The 17,356-nt window shown below is 44.5% G+C and overlaps 1 protein-coding gene across 8 annotated transcripts in view; it reads right to left on the reverse strand.

The window, feature by feature from the left end:
- SPECC1 (sperm antigen with calponin homology and coiled-coil domains 1) overlaps positions 1-17,356 on the reverse strand; it is a 270,576-nt gene that overhangs the window by 75,324 nt on the left and 177,896 nt on the right. For 7 of the 8 annotated variants that reach the window (XM_073881771.1, XM_025864041.2, XM_025864042.2 and 4 more), the window contains 3 exons: positions 14,030-14,103; positions 13,479-13,657; positions 689-834 (listed from right to left, as the gene is read on the reverse strand). In XM_073881771.1, the coding sequence (XP_073737872.1) occupies positions 689-834; positions 13,479-13,657; positions 14,030-14,103 (399 nt within the window). Of the gene's footprint in view, positions 1-688; positions 835-7,755; positions 9,193-13,478; positions 13,658-14,029; positions 14,104-17,356 lie in introns of those variants that run through there. The other variant, XM_025864043.2, reaches the window with a different exon arrangement.

Genomic DNA, 17,356 nt, shown 5'->3' on the forward strand with positions numbered 1-17,356 from the left:
CTTTGACTCCAGTCTCTCTATACAACAGGCATAACTGTTGTGCTCGAGAGAAGAAATATATTGCTATTTTGGACAGATGCGTATTCGGTTTCTCTTATTTACTACATTTTTGTGTGTATAGACATGCATTTTTTCTCATATATGTAGTTAACAGTGAAGGAAGGTGAACGGTGGGCCAGAGAGACGTTTCTAGAAAAAGCTGCGAATGTTCAAGATTAGGAATGACAGATCAGGACGGGTGTTCACACACAAGACCACGCCGAGAAAGGTCTAACAGGGGAGGGGAGGAAGGCTGGGGGTCCAACGAGACAAGCCAACTACACAAAAAGACAGTGAGGAGTCTGGCTCATACGTAACACAATCTCCTCTTTCTCTGCACCTCTTCCGTTCCTTTTCTGCCTCTGTGTCCATTAAACTCAGGTAACTACCACTTCCCTCTCAGCGCCTCATGAGAATGAGCTGGGCCAACCAGAGGCTTCATTTCCTAGGAAACTGAGGAACTGTGCAACTGAGTCTGTGCAGTTGGCTGTGGGCAGGTCTCTTGGACACACCGGCTCCATGTGGAACGATCCAGGCAGAGCCCTTGTGGTTGCATCCACTCGGGGCCAGTGGGGAGTAGAAACAGGCTTGATACGTGGGGCCACTGTCTGAATGTGACTTTTGCTCATGAGACAGAAGGATGAAATACCTGGCCGTCCCAAGTCAAATGACTTGATGAGGGACTTAACGGTGGTCGTGGATTCTGAAGGTGTTGGAGACGTTCTGTTCACGTAGACGCCATGCCACCGGCCGGGAGCCTCGACCTCGGGCGGCTCTGACTCTTCGTTCACAGGTCTGCGTGGTAAAGAGCACATCCAATTGAAAAGGTGGAGGATGGTCCCATGGGGGGGGGGGGCGTGGAGGAAGAGACACGGATGAAAACAGAACCAAGGTGGAGAAGACAAATCTGGAAGGAGGATCCCAAATTTCAAATCCTGTTTTCTGTATCAGGTCTGCCTCTCCAGGAAATAATACAGGTCTTGCTCTCAATTTTTATCAGAGACGTTTCCTTGGGAATGGCCAGTAATAGTATTTTTAGAGACAGAGGGACTTGACATTAGCTCTAAACAAAAAGGATCTTAATTCGACTCTGCATATTGTAAAAAAAAATAAATAAATACAAATGTTATTTATCATAAACGTGTAGCTATATTGTCCACGGTGGATACAATGGATTGGCTTCTCAGAGGGTATATTTCAACCCCCATTTGGGACACAGAGGTTGGGAAGATGTCATCTCAGGACTCCCCTGTACCTAGGAGCTCAGATTTAGATTCTACCCATCAGAAAGATGAGGACAAGACCTGGATCGGGACCCGAGTCAAGGGCAGGGGGGCAGGGCACAGGGCATTTCCTGTTGGTAACCAAGGGGGTAGCTTTCCAGCCGGGCAGCTGGCGTCCTGATTTTGAGACTCCCCCCACCCCGACTGCCAGTTCTGTATTGTGGCTTTGGGAGTTGCTCCTGGAAACTCAGCCTAGAGTCTGCTTCTTCAGCCCTCCCAACAACCCCGCAAGCTGCTGAAGGCCTTTCTGCTTGAGCCAACCAGATAGTGATCCGCTATGTGCAACAGAATCCCGAACTTGGACATAATTTGCCCTCAGAGAGGGAACCATAATAGTCCCTTTAGTAAACCCTGCAATGCTGCGGGAGGCGAAGCTTCTAGTCTCACCCAAACATTCTTGATAAGCTCTTCCTACAGATTCTAACTTCGAGCACAGACTCATGAGAGAGTCTTTTAAAGACTGATCAACTGGGGTGCCTGGGTGGCTCAGTTGGTTAAGCAACTGCCTTCGGCTCAGGGCATGATCCTGGAGTCCCAGGATCGAGTCCCACATCGGGCTCCCCGCTCAGCAGGGAGTCTGCTTCTCCCTCTGCCCCTCCCCCCTCTCATGTGCTCTCTCTCTCTCTCTCTCTCATTCTCTCTCTCAAATAAATAAATGAAATCTTTAAAAAAAAAAAAAGACTGATCAACTGATTCAGTCCTCTCATGCATGGCCTCCTCATCCGGGACACGTTAGCATGTCATTTAACCTCCCTGTGAACGGAACCAAGGCAAGATCTCCCAGTCTTCTGATTTCTTTCCACTATAGCAAACTGTCACCAGCTGTTTTGCAAGAAGATGACTAATTTATGAGAATGGCTCAAACAGAGTATTTCTGGCAGTGTATTTTAATAAGGTCAGTGGAAGTTTAAAATATTTATTTACTGATCTTTTGGGATCAGTTCTCATAAGCTTCGGTTATGGGTTTATTTGTCCTTAGTTCTCGAAGCTTCCTTCTGTTGCTCTGTGATCAATTTGAACAGAAAACGTTTAAGTGAAGCAGAACTTAAGCCACACCTTTGTCTCCACAGCCCTTCTTTGGAGTGAAAACAAAAAAAACAAAAAACCAAGACACTGATGACTTCTTTGAAAAAAAAATCAGGAATTTCAGAAAATTTTTTAATTGAAAGAGTTGGGTTTTTTTTGTATTTTCCCCGGTGTGTTATGCAGTATAAAATCAGGTGTGGAAGATGCAGAAGGAGAATGAAATCAGGTCAGGTATAAGCAGGGAGAAAAAAAAAAATCTCCAATTTCCGAACCGGCCATTCCAAGGAAGGTCGGAAACAAAGTGGGCCACTTTCTCACCAGTCCATTTAAAGGACCAGCTACCAAGGGCTTTGCAGAAACTCCGGGCACCCTTCAAAGGGAGATCTTGTCTAAAAATTCGTTTTCGTCTCATTCCTTGATAATTTAATGAAAGTAATTCTACATCCGCTCAAGTGTTTCCTTCAACTGCCTAAATTTCTCTGTGATTCCATATATCAAATGATAAACAGGAGTCCTATGGACTCTGTAAAAACCTAGCACGGTGGTAAGAGCCAATTCCCAGTCCTCCTGCCTTTAGATATCCAAAGACCATATTTCAACGGATCAGTCTGCTTGGCTAGAACAGGAAGTCAGTTTGAGAAAACTCTGCAAGTTGTTTAAGATCAGAGAAGCTGCTGAACTAAACACCCCCCATGTTGTAACAGGGACGTGCGTGCGTGTGCGTGTGTGTGTGTGGGGGCGGGTAAGGGGATTTACAAAACAAAGCCTGAATTGAAGAACCATAGAAAGAAATGAAGTATTACATTTTCTCTGGTCCGAGGAAGAATAAGACTCTGTATTCTATAAAGGACATTAAGAGGGCGCCTGGGTGGCTCAGTTGGTTAAGCGACTGCCTTCGGCTCAGGTCATGATCCTGGAGTCCCGGGATCGAGTCCCACATCGGGCTCCCTGCTCAGCAGGGAGTCTGCTTCTCCCTCTGACCCTCTTCCCTCTCATGCTCTCTATTTCTCATTCTCTCTCTCTCAAATAAATAAATAAAATCTTTAAAAAAAAATCCTATAAAAAATAAAGGACATTAAGAAATGTTAAGCAGATAGCCAGGTGTATGGCAGCAAACTCATTAAATACAGGAAAACCTTCAAGGTACCACTACTGGTTAAGGATCTGTTCTGTGTTAGCGATTGCCTCCTAAAGACAGATGTTAGACTCGAAGGTTCAATCTGTAAAACAAAAATCACACATATATAGAGTCAAGGTGAGCCTCGAAAATGCCCTGAATCACCCAGAAGTATGGCTTCCATGGTTTTGAAGGTACAACTGCACACAAAACATACCAGCTTTCAACAAGCCTAGTGCATTTGGTTTCCCTATAGCATCGAACCAGACCCTCTTTCTTTTAGGGCATCTCAGATGACACCGCCACCACGTGCTCAGGGGCCATGTTGAAGACAACCCAAGTAAGGCATGTTTCCATCTGCTCCCAGAATGTAAAGCTATGGTAACAATGGATAATTTTCACACCAAAAAAACAAACAAACAAACAAACAAACCCACGTGTATAACTCCATAGTAAGTACCATGTATCTTTAAAAAAACAAAGAAAATTATCTAATTTAATTTTCAAAAAAGAAAAAAAACCACCTCTGTAAGTTATCATCCCTTATTTTAGATGAAAAATTTGACAAGGTCACTTGGATTGTAAACAGCAAATCTGGGACTCAACTCCAGCTCTGTTTGACCATGCCCTTCTCAGATTTTCTGTAACGCCTGGGTGTCCTGTGAGGCATACCAGGCCTATCTAAAAAAATAATACTGACGGTCTTTCTTCTTAAAAATTATTTTAACACGTATTTTTAAAAATACTATCAGTATTTCATTGCTCTTATTTTTATGCAATAATCTGCTCTTAGGAAGTAGCAACACATACTTGAGAATGACGGGCAGTTGGAAGCAAGGACCATGTCCTATGCTCACTGTTAGTCTACCTTATCTATCTTTTGTTATAATTTAAATGTATATATGCACGTGTGTCTGCAGTTATCTTTTATTTTAAAAATGTTATCGAATCTCCCGAATTCACTGGTCTCTTTGTTTGGTTACAGAACGGTCTTCAAACGGTGTGGGTTTTCCACAGCACCTACTTCATCATACAGGATACCTGGCGGTGGTGTCTATTTTGATCCAAGGATATGTGAGCTCTTGTACATACTCAAAGTATTCAGAAGTTAACTACCTCTGGGATGTGTCACATTACAACTGCTACCTTCCCAACCGGCAGATCCGTATCCATAAAGAAGGTCAGTCATGTCGATCACGTGTTTGCAAGGGCTCCTTCCTGAAAAACTGAATCAAGCCCAGCTCCAGGCCCTTCCCAGTGATGGAGAGATTTCTCACCTAGGACTCCCTCCACCCACCCTGCTTTCGGACCATAAGCCTAACGACCTGAAGTTCTGTTCCTTGTACGTCCTGTCTCTGTGCCCTTGCTCATTGCATGCCCTTAACCTGGAATGCAATTTTCTCAAAATATTTCTTACTGTTACGCATGAAACGAATCTAAGAGAACTGTAGCTCTCGAGTGAGAAAGAAATTAGTTAAGTATTCTGTCTCTCAGGTACCCGTGTTTTTCTGAACTTCGTTTTCGAATTTCATGTTCAAAATAAACATAAAACAAACAGGGTAAGACAGCAGTTGGAACACAAGCATCTTCGTTTCCAAATCCCAGCAGTAAGAATCATAAAAATCCTGCGTGAGCAGTGGAAGCTACAGGAAGAGATCATCTACGTGGCTCAGACTTTGAGGAATTTCTGCTACACAGAGAATAAGTGGGGGGGGGGGTGGAAAGTAAATACTAAGGCTTTATCCTCAATTCCCTTTCAAAGAAAATGAAGACATGGGGAAACTCCAGTGAGGTCCCCTCTTTAGAGGGCCAGGGCTGTGAGCAGTGGGGGAAGCCCTGGGCACGCAGAGCATTCTTCCTGCAAGGGCTCAGTGACATTAAGATAGGACTGTCCGAGGAGGCCAGAGATGGTTTATCCTAGTAAAAGGACAGTGGCAAAAAGGGGCAGATTAAGAAGAGCCACAGGACATCCCTAGAAGAGACAATGGCCAAGCAAAACTAGGCCAGAATGCTGGATCCCACGTTCCAGTTTCTCCAGGTGAGGAAATGGACACAGATGAATTTCACCCACGAGGGCCCTCTCCTTCCTCAGAATTCCATTTGAGCTTCTGTGTCTCTGATATGTAACATAAATTTACCTGAAAGAGCCTCCCTTCTGGTTTAAGATTTTAATAGCAGTCATCAAAAGCGGGTACGGATCCAGGCAGAACCTGTAGACATGGATCCTGGGCAAATGTCAGGTCCTGACCCATTCACCCATTTAAGCAAGAATAAGGGATGGACAAGTATTGGCTCTGCCCCAATACGTGCCCTGACCTACGATTATATTCCATAATATAAAATGAAGAGAATAACTGCACTCAAGGGACAGTAGACGTTTATACATTTATGACAGGAAACAGAATTATACGCTTGATAGCATCTGCCTTGAGAATACAATAAAATTCAAGAACAGAGGAAAATATATGAAATATAAGAAAGAAGTATATGAAATATAAGAGAAAATATATGAAAGGCCGAGTCTACAAAGTGATATCAGCAATCTAATAATCCCATTAGAGTATTTTAAAGCAGAACCAGCTCAGGAGAAAAAGAAATGAGGGCATCCTGGGAAAGTTTCTCTGAATATAGAGGAAATAAATAACATAAACATGGGATTTCGATTCGGTGGGCAGAGGATGGTTTTGATCATAAATGGTGCTGGCATGACTGGATGTCCAACTGGGAGAAGACCCATACCTCACATCAGACTAAACAAAGAAAGGCAAATCAAATATCTGACAGAGAGAGAAACAGATAAAGAAAATGTGCCAGCTTATCTTTCTGTAAGATGAGGGTAGGGGAAATCTTAAACAAAAACAAAAAACCCAGACATGGTAAGGGAAAATACTAATGTACTGCATAACAATATAAAATTTTCCATGAGAACGATGGTAAAGCCAAAAGACCCATAAGATACTAGGATAAACACACATTCCTAATAAGATGCTGATTTATAAACGGATAAGAGAAAAACAATCAGCCCGTGAAAAAATAAGCAAAAGTGTCAAACGAGCAATTCTCAAAAGAGGAAAAGCAAATGGTTAACATATAAAAATTTCCCGGGAAAATGCAAATTTAAAGTACTAATGAGATAGCATTTTTTGCTTATCCTATCGGCAAAAATTAAGATTAATATTATCTGTATCTGCCAAGGCTGTGTATAGACAGGTACTCTCATCAAGAATAAAATGTCACAAGTCTTGGGCAAATAATCTGGCAAATCTATTAAAATCAAAACTGCATATCCTCCAAGGTAGCAATCATACTTTTAGGAACCCATCCTATGAAAATAAAAACACACCTATAAGGCTATGTGACTAAGGATTGCTATTATGCCATTATTGGGAAAGAAAAAGAAAAACCAGAAAATACAACCTTGATGTTTCCCACTATGACAATGTTTGAATATTCTAGGGCACATCCATCCTCTGGGACACCATGCAGCTATTAAAGTGAGTTAAATTTGGGGCGCCTGAGGGGGCTCAGTCAGTTAAGTGTCTGACTCTTGATCTCGGCTCAGGTCTTGAGCTCAGGGGTTGTGAGTTCAGGCCCTGCATTGGGCTCCATGCTGGGCATGGAGCCTACTCAAAATAAAATAAAATGATAAAAAGATAAAAAATAAAATGAGTTAAACTCATAAATATCGACTTGGAAAGATGCCCATGATACATTGTTGATGTCTTTTATAAATTTTATAAAAAATATACAAATGAACCCTTTGTATTTGTATGAGTAGAGGGAAAGGTAAAGAAAAACAGGACACACGGTGAACACTGATTACCTTACAGGGTGGTACTAGAGAGGGAAAAGATGAGTAGTTTTCACTATACGCCTCCATTTTGTTACCAGGATACCTACATATTCATAACTAAGAAGAAATCTAATATATCAAATCACCAAGTGATCAATTTATTTTTACAGTTCAACAAGATAAGCCTGGACTTCAAATTCCATGTACTAGATTGGGAAACACTGGCATTCTGCTTCAACAATTTAGGCAAAATTAGTTATTTTTGCTCCTTGCCCTCTTGTTCCAATAATGAAATCATTTTTAAAATTACATTCATAATTAAAATCAGCCTGCTGTCTACAACTTGTATTGAAAGTCCGGCTTGCTTCTGGCTCAAATTCTAGTTATCGGACATGGCCTTCGGGTTCTGAAACCACCTGCGCTAGAAACCCGAGGACAAATGGACATGAAGGCCCTGCAAACACGTGGCCGGTGATTACAAATCACACAACAGACTCTTCTGAATAATAGCATATTTATTTAGCACTCCATGAATGCTTAATGTATAAAAGTATTCAACGGTACCCAGACTAAAGACAGCTCGAAATACGGGGTTGCCAAGCACAGCTGTGCATCTGAAGCTGAGGTGATTTTGTTTATATTGGAAAACGCCTGGCAAGTGAATGTGGTATCATTCTAAGAACATCTCAATCTGAGGTAAAGATCTCCCAGTAGATAAACTGGACGGATGCCAGCGAGCGTCTAAGCTATTTTCAAGGAGGAGGCATCGACCTCTCTTCTACCACCAGGCAAAATTTTTCTAGGGATTCCGGGCTCTCCAGCTGGACAGGCCAAACTGTGCTCCTGAGTGAAAGCGCCTTCCTGTTCCTCAGGTCCTCCCACCAGACGGGGGCTCCTGTCTAGCCCTGGGGACACGTAGCGGAGACCCGCCCCCGTCTGGACTGCACGGTGGCTCCTCGAGTGAGGACGGTGGCTGCTGAATTAGGTGCAGATCTTCACAAACCCTGTACTTCCCAAGTTTAACATCCCACTCTGAATTCTGGATCACTCTGAATCATCCACTTCCAGATCGAAAGTCTTTCAGTTTCCGGGTTAAGTTTTATTCCTGAGGCATTTGTTGTAGTTGTTCCTTAATTTTTAGTCAGATTCCCAAGGGCACTGCCACCATGTGAACGGACTGGGTCAACTACATCCTGTTTGATCAGCCAAACATTGATCTGTGTTGAGCCCAACAGACTCTGGAAATCAAACCCCAACTGAGGGGTAGCTTGTTTCCGATGAGGTCATGAAGTCAGACCCCAGGCTGAAAGGGCTCGTTCGAGGCTTGATATAAAGGAAGCAGAACTTGCTAGCTGCTTCAGAGTGAGACACGACACAGACGGCTTCCGATTTTGCCATAAGTAGTGTTAATTCCAAGATTATCGGACACCATGTTCAGGAGGAAGCACAGAAATAAACTCCAAAAAGTAAGACACAGGCATGGGTCGCATGCACCAGCAACCCATGCTCTGCATTTGTTCCGTCCTCTGCTCTCTCTGCACACCCCAGTTGCGTATTAAAAAGTTTCACAACGTGCTTGTACTGTTTTTTTTTTTTCCAGAACAACTTCATCTTATGCTCCAAATAAGACTGCCGAATCTTCTGAGAAAAAGGGAGAAGGAAGGAAAAAAAAAAAAAAAAGAGGGAAGGATCATCTTTGATCGTGCAATGAGCTGATTCCAAAATGTAGAAAAAAGGTAAAGAGACTTGATCGCCATGACTCTGTGTGAAACAGTGGCGGTTATAAGGAGACAATCTGGCTCTTTGTAAAGAGGTAATTTCTCCCCCACATTATTCCCCCTTTCATATAGTAATGGCTGTATTCTCCCATCATGGCAAGGGCTGGGCTGTCTTTCTTCCAGAAAATGCTCTGCTAGCTGACAGAGACCATGGAGCTGTGAAAACAGAAATGGAGGGGGGAAAGGCTCATAAAGGAGTTACTTGAGGCAACATGATCTCAGGCTACAAACAGAAGATTTAACAGGTGCCACTGACCCACAGGGAAGAGCTAGTATCTAGAATAGGACCAACGTGTTTTAATTCCTACTCCTCTTAATTTTTTTTTTTTTTTTTGGAAGTCAAAGGTCTTTGGACAGAGAAAACATGCCAAAGACTTCAGAACACCACTACTGGGCCCCTCTCCCTAGACCTCCTCCAACAGACGACACGTTGGGGAAGTAGAGACGGCCAGGATGTACAAAATCGGGTGCCTCTGTAATTTACAGAGTGGCTAGAGCTTCCCTCTACTGTCCTACAGTCAAGGCCAAAAACAAAACAAAACAAAACAAAACCAACCCAGAAAAAAGGATTTGTTTCAGTATGGAGGCTTAGGAGTCCTAAAGGCCTCGGGGAAGCTCATGTCCACGCTTTGCAAAGCAACTCTGTGAAGATGGGGGTTGGGGGTGCAGGGCAGCAGACCCAGCTCATCGCGATTCCGGGCTATGTGTCCAATGCCGGTGACGTGGATGTGAGCTATGAAAACAGAAGGCGTGGAAGACTTGTGCTGGGAGTCCAGAGGGCCAGTGTCAGGGGCCCCCGAGGCTTGGATTAGGAACTCCCCCCGAGGACTGGTCCCCTTCTGGCAGGGCTAGGGAGGCTGTATCAAAGTTATCTGCAACAAGAGAGCTGGAAAAGGTATCTCAGTGACCCCGAGCATCTACACCACCAGTTCCCACACTCGGAGGCCTTTCAGTGACAGCTCTAGGACCCGCGGTTGTGACGCACAACAGCTGTAAGGACACAGAGTGGCACAGGCAGGCGACTGACATTAGGGCAGGATACATTGTGCACACAGAGTTAGAGCCGATTCCAGAAGAGTCTGGCAGTGATGCGCCACCATGCTGCTCACTTCAGAGGTGACGATGCAGGAACCAGTGGAAGAAGCTAGACACGTTCTGAATCTCAGACCTTCTGCTTAGAAGTCCCTACCGCTAATTAGGCACCGACGTTTAAGTGGTTTTTTTAACCATCTTTTTTTTTAAGATGTTTTCCGTGGATGTTTACTGGTGTCAGAGGATGAACGGTAAAAATCGAGTTAAGTCACCCTAAAAATAATGGTCTTTAGTGTTTCAGAGTAAGAGAAAAAAGGCATATGGTCTTCCCTGTTACTGTTCGAGAAGCCCATGTCATGCACTGCTGGTCAACAATGTCCTTCGTGTGGCCCCATCAAGTCACTGAGGGGAGCTGCATGTGTGTGTTCTCTGCATCTGGAGGCCAGGCCCCAGGTCTCAACTTTTCAGGAAAAAAGGCTTGATGTTTTAATTTCGATGGAAGTTTGAATTGCAATGGCTTGCTCTCAATGGCTCAAGAGTAGAAGAGGCCAGAGTCGAAAAAGTTATTCATTATCCTTTCATCCCTTAGTTTGTAAGTGTCCAGCAAAAACAGATCACTTCCAGGTGCCTAAAAACTATATTGGCTTGTTCAAATTTCCGGAAGAAAAACAGGAGGTCCACAGCCCAGCTAAAATGTAGAGATGCCACTGTGTCCAGGAGGTTCCAAGGACCGCATTGGACAGATGGTACGGTTGGCATGTGAGTTCCTCACTCCCCCATTGGAGAAAGGCCAGCTGACCAACTAGTCTCAGGGAAGAGTGGAGCTTACAGGGATCTTCAATCACGACCCACTCTCATCTCCTCGGAGGGAGGGAGCAGCTAGGTCTGGGAAGGAAATCTTGCCAGTTGGTGGCAAAGACAAGACTAGAGCCTCGTTTCCCCATTACTCTTCATATCCGTTATTCTGACTCCAAAATAAAAATCCTTTTGAAGACACAGTAAGACTAAAGATTGCTAACGAGGTGGTTCTTAGAATTTTCTAAAATCCTACTTGCCTGACTTATATCCCCTCAAATGCATGTATATGCAAAGTGAAAATGCGAATCTGTTAATCCCATGTTAGGATCAAGGTGCTTTTCAAATGCTCTTACCTTCTCTTGGTTGTACTTGGAGGACCTCATCTGAGGATTTTCTGCAAGTTCTTTGGCTATGGCTGAACCAAGAATGCCTTTTGAGTTCTCATGAAATGACTGTCAAAGTCAAATCAAAGTCAGTTTCAGTCGAGAACCCATTCGGCCAGGATGGAAACACTATGTCGCTTTAGGACCTTTGAGGGTGTGGGTTGGTTTCAAGTCTTGCTCAGGGGGCAGGTTCAGGATGTAGCTGAGCCAGCAGCGAGTAACTTTCAGAGTCAACTCTTTAGAAGGGGCAATCTGCAGAATCAGGGTGGACACTGGGTCTGGCTGTTGTCTGAAACCCTGCCCAACGCAATGACAGGCCCCAAACCCACTGACGCCTGTGGGGTTTCAATCAGATGCCGTGTTCTGGGCTGGTGTCAGCCCTACGATTTTGAAATGTTTTGTGATAAGGGATTAAACTGCTGGATTTGGGTGGCAGGTTTGCAAATCACCAGAAAAATCATAAGAGAAATGTACTGTGTGTGTAAAAAAAATAAGGTGACCCTATGTTTGATGATGTAGAATATCGTACATGGATCCTAATCGTCAAGATTCGTGCGGAGATTTCCTACGGTATCAGAGTTCAAGTTGTATGATCTGGCCTGTATCTTAGAGTCCAGGTAAGAAATGCAGCAGCTTGTACAATAACTACATGAACTCGAGACTCGTCTCTTACCATTTATCTTTACAATAACATATGTACGAAGCAATGCAAGTTATGATCTGGTTCCTCTTCCAAAGACACACATCATAAAAGCAAGACAAGTGGACAAATTAAACAGAAGCACAAAAGCAAACGAGGGGACTCATGATCCCTTCAACAGGGGACATTCTCAAGTCTAACCTTGCGATTCCCCTTCCTCCTTAACTTAAAATACACACGCTTTGGTGGCCAGAGGGTAGAGGTGTGACTATAAAACAACGATCTTGACTTTCAAGAGTGAATCATGGAACTAGCTACACACATCTTAATCTGAATCCTTCTCTACAGCCTGTTTTTAAGCAGGCTCCATGCCCAATGTGGAGCCCAATGCGGGGCTTGAACTCACTGCCCCGGGATTAAGACATGAGCTGGGATCAAGAGTCGGACGCCTAACTGAGCCACCCAGGCACCCCTACAGCCCGTTTCATATAAAACTCATAAACAAAGGAAGGAGGGACTGACTGAAGTGAGTTTGGTGAGAATCAACACAGAATTCTGAGAAGAAATCTACTTCTTCTAATGTCACGAAACTCACGATAATACATCAGACCCAGAGGCTCAGAGTCTAGCCAATGAACAACCCTCCTGATCCTGGAAAACTTGTAAAGAGGGCCAACTACACAAATCAGCATTCAGAACCCACTAAATCTGATTTTAAAATACTATGTTTCATATTTGAAAGACATCTGAAAATTGAAAATAATTTCCTAATATCCAAGAATCTCTTACGGAGAGTTATTCCGGACTAGGGAATGGGAACCCTGCATTCGTTAAGGCCTGAAGTACTGTTTGTCTTCTCGTCTGTGAACCCTTCAAATCTCAAATAATAATGAACTTTGAGCTCACTTTAGCAATACCTTCCTCTGAAACCTCGCTGTTAGGAAGAGCTTTCTGGAACAACACACCATGTGATTTCCCTCCCTCGGCACAGAAAAGGAAAGTCACGTGTCAGCCAGATGTGTGTTTTCCATGCTCATCCTTTTTAATAAGGTGAGCTAGTTCAAGGGCTCTTGGAGGCAGCCCCCAGGCGTTGCCAAGGGAGAAGCATGTCCCTGGGCCGTGAGGAGTGGGCCCCTTCTCTGGTGGCAAATCCCCCAGGAGTGAGTCCAGTCTTGCCCATGGCATGAGAGGGACCCGCGCAAGGTGTTGCCACGGCCCGTGGAAGTGTGTACTCCCCTGCAACTAATAAACACCGAGATGGAAGGAGCATCCTAGACATACTTCTGTTTTTTTTTTAAATGTAGGAGGACACTTGGCTAAAACTTTTGCACACAGGTGAGTGAGGAGTTTTCTCACTGCCCCAGGCCAGAGAACGGCAGCGGCCCGGCCCTCAATGGACGGTTCCCGGTCGTGTGGCGGTGGCAGGAGTGGCCAAGTAAGCTCAGGAGAGAAATAAAAGATTGTGCACAGAGAGACAGAGAAGCGCCACGTCTCTAGACGGCAAAGGCTCATGCACGGTGAGTAAGGGAGAAGCCAAGCATGGTGCGGTGCCCGCAGACTCACAAACGCGGGGCTCTGCTGTGACCGACCTGCCGTGGCTCTGCATGTCCCCCAGCTCCTTCTGCAGCCTGGCGTTCTTCTCCTCCTCCTCCAGCAACCTCCTCTTCACGGTACGCAGCTCCTGCTGAGCCTCACACTTGATGTCGTTGGCCACCACCACCGCTGTCTGCAGGTCCGCCTGGAACCGCCTCCATTCCTCTGTCTCCTCCTGAAAATGCCAGAAGCCACGCCTGCGTCAGAGGCCGGCCGGGGCCCGTGTGTGGGCAGGGGCCCCAAAGTCCCCCACGTCAGGCAGCCCTTAGTGAGTCCTGCTTCAGTGCCGTCCCACCACTGGGAAAAGGCCCGGCCCGGCTGGGAAGGACACTCTGGTGCTATTAGCGTTTCCTGAAATTGAGAGGCTGCTTTGATTTTGTTTCCTGCCAACACTACTCTGCGGTTCCGGGGCCCACGGGAAGGTACTGAGAGAGCAGGCTACAAGAGTCAACAGGGTCTTCTTCGAAAGGTTCCAAACCGAAGGCGGGGACGCGCTTAGTAAAATGACAGAGAAGGCTCCCTGTTCCCTGCTGTAGCCATATCTCACCTTTATCTGCTTAGTCAGAGTCTTCAGCTGCCTTTCCAGGTCTGACTTCTGTTCCTCCAGCTTCATCACGTTGCCTGGAAATAAACAAGTCAGACAGGAGTTGGAAAAGGCGCCAGACTCTTGGGAGAAAGTAAGTGAGGTAGTGAGGGAGCAGCTCCAGGTTTCAAATCCATCCCTTCTGCTATAAATTCTATCCTCAGCACCCTGAAACCTGGCAGCTGGAAACTGGAGGTTCTTCCAACACAGAAAATGGGATGGTTTGGGGAATAAGTGGTGTTGAGTTAGGTTATACTCTCAGATGGAACAGTCAGGCAGCACTATGGGAAGAGGTCTGAATAGTCACTCGTATTGATTGACACCCACTCCTGGCCCCCCTGGTGGTCGCATATTATGGTCCTGAATGTCCTTTTTCGCTGTGAGGTAGAGGGCTTTTGTATAACAGAGAATATGACTGGTTATTACTACTGTGGCTTTTAGACCAGTTGCTAGAGTCGTGGTTTTTAATTGTAGTTAAACCAGAGAATCACCTGGGAAGCCTCTCAAAAGCACACCTGTTCAAAGCCCCAGACTGTGACCCACAGAGCAGGAACACCCACGGGAAGACAGGATCTTGGGTGGGTGCATTTTAACAGCTCCAAAGGTGACCTGACCGCTCTCCCTAATTAAGAATATCCTCAGTCCCCTTCTCTCTGTGCCTCTGATTCTTCCATGTTGCTACCAGAGTCATTTCAATTTAAACCTGATCACGTCCATTACCTACTTAAAAATCTTCAGTGGTTCTTTATGATTCGTTCCAGGGCAGTAGCTGTCTATTAAGGATATGAATCAGAATTATCAGAGAAGCTTCAAAGAGAATAAACGACACACAGTCGGGTCCCACCCCAACCATTCTTTTTTTTTTTTTTTTTAAAGATTTTATTTATTTGAGAAGGAGAGAATGAGAGACAGAGAGCACAAGAGGGAAGAGGGTCAGAGGGAGAAGCAGACTCCCTGCCGAGCAGGGAGCCCGATGCGGGACTCGATCCCGGGACTCCAGGATCATGACCTGAGCCGAAGGCAGTCGCTTAACCAACTGAGCCACCCAGGCGCCCACCACCCCAACCATTCTAATTCAGCACGTGGGGCCTGAGAATCTGTGTTTGGGGTCAATGCGGCAGAATAAGAAATCACTCCTTCACTTCTTTTTACTTTTCTGTCCATTTCTCTCGAGGATCTTATAGGGAGGAGTGACTGGTCTCAGGCTGGATTTGTGTGTCCCTGGGCCTCCTAGTGAAAAGACATCTTAGTACTACCTTAACACCCTGGACAGAAGTTAAAAAGCTTCTCAAAAGACAGCCAGTCTATGTTATTTTCGATCTTGGATATGTTAGGATACAACCGTGTGATAGGAATGGTGTGATATCTGCTCTGGACATTAATTATAAGCTGGCTTTCTTAGTGGGGTTGTGCTTGACTTTTAAGGATTTGGGGACAACACAACCAAATTCTCATGAGCAATATATCACAGAGACAAAGCAAAACCAGACTTCTCTTCTTTGACTTTATATGCTCTTCAAGTATGGTGCTGTTTGGAAATATACACTGTCAATGGTGGTGGGTTTTAGTTATCTTCTCAGGCGTAATTACTGAGAACTATCTAAATGATGCTGCCACAGAATGCTGATGTTCTGTAATTCTGCTGCGTATCACATCCAGTGAAGGATGGAACTCTGGTGCTAACCAAGCAATCAAGGTGTGGAATATACAGTCAACTCTCATTATTTGTGGCAGTTACATAAAGTTGCCATGCACGCTGAATTCGCAAATACTGAACTTTGCTCCTACGGGCAATACAGGGTTCGGTTCCTGCAAGCCTCTGATCACAATATTTTTATTAAAGGAGACACTACTTGTGTTATACAGGTTCGTTTGCCAGTGTCTTTGTAAAAAACAAACAAACAAACAAACAAAAAACAAGCCTGTCCCACCAGTGCTGGAAACCTGCTTACCCACACAACCCTTTTCCTGCATAACACTCAGTAAGTATTTTAAAAATTCTTCAGCAGCCTCCTGATAGAAAGAACCTGCCTCGCCTAAAAGTTTTTACCTTTTCTCATGCTGTGATGCCTTCCAAGCCTCAAAAGCCAGCCAGCACCGGCTCCAGAAGGGTGTAATGCTTTCCTAACCCTGGGAAACATGACTGTAAAATTCTCTGGTTTTTAGTTGCACAATAATGTAGTCCGCTTTTTTTTTTTTTAAGCCAGACATCATCTTGTGAATCCGCAAATATAGCTGCTTTTCAATCTTTTCCACATCTTCGTCACATGCCACAGATTTTACTTCAGCATTTTCCAGAGTGGCGAATTTCATCTTTCTTTCTCTGGAAGTTTTCGTTAACATTGAACTCACAGCCAACAGTACTAAAACTCGTGCTTGAATAAAGCTCATCTAACACTTATTTTCTCCATTAGGCACATCCCGGCTTTCTAGCCATAGGGACCCCAGACAGCATTTCAGGACTACATTTAGGTGCCACTCTATACAGTAAAATAGCCAAAAAAAAAAGGACAAAAATAATTGGGGAGACTAAAATTTTTTGCCGCGCTCTCTGCGCATGTCTGCAAATGACATGAGAAGTGCCGTGTTGATTTGGGGGTTACAAATAAATTCTGGCAAGCAGGTGAATTCCCAGATATGGCTTCCACAAATAATGAGGATGGGCTGAACAAGTCGGGGAACTTTTCAGGCAACCAACCAACTATGCTATTTTTAGCAATGGTGAGTGTCACCAAAAGCTCTGTGCATTACTTCCTTTGTGACAAAAGCAAAACACATTAGAAGTGATAATTTGATAAAGCTTATTTGGACAAAGCAGGCAATGTTTAATCCCTTCTAATGTCTTTCCCTATTCAAAGCGAACAACGAGTTCATAAAGAAGCCAAATATTGGAACCTCTTTGGTGATGAAGTGGCCAATCTCTAGAAGTTACTTGATATCCTGGCTTAATGGGACACAAGCTAGAACTGTTTTCTCCCTAGCCCATTGTTCAAATCCATCTGACCATCTGTCACCTGTCTTCCTACCCGTCGGATCCAAAAGACAACGCTCTGTCAATACCCGACGGGCGTGGGCAGTGGTGTGGCTCACACACAGTAGACCTAACACTCCAAAATGTGTTTGCTCTTTTTCACAATCACCCCGTGCTGCTGACTCGCGTTCAACAATCTTTCCTTCCACACCACCCACTTTTCCAGTTAAAGAGGTTAATCATTCTGCCTTTCTTGACTGCCATTCTTTTTTTTTTTTTTTAAAGATTTTATTTATTTATTTGACAGAGAGAGACACAGT

The sequence above is a fragment of the Callorhinus ursinus genome, unplaced genomic scaffold (genome assembly GCF_003265705.2).
Source record: "Callorhinus ursinus isolate GAN/ISIS: 27379988/994484 unplaced genomic scaffold, GSC_fseal_2.0 scaffold43, whole genome shotgun sequence".
Classification (NCBI taxonomy): domain Eukaryota; kingdom Metazoa; phylum Chordata; class Mammalia; order Carnivora; family Otariidae; genus Callorhinus; species Callorhinus ursinus.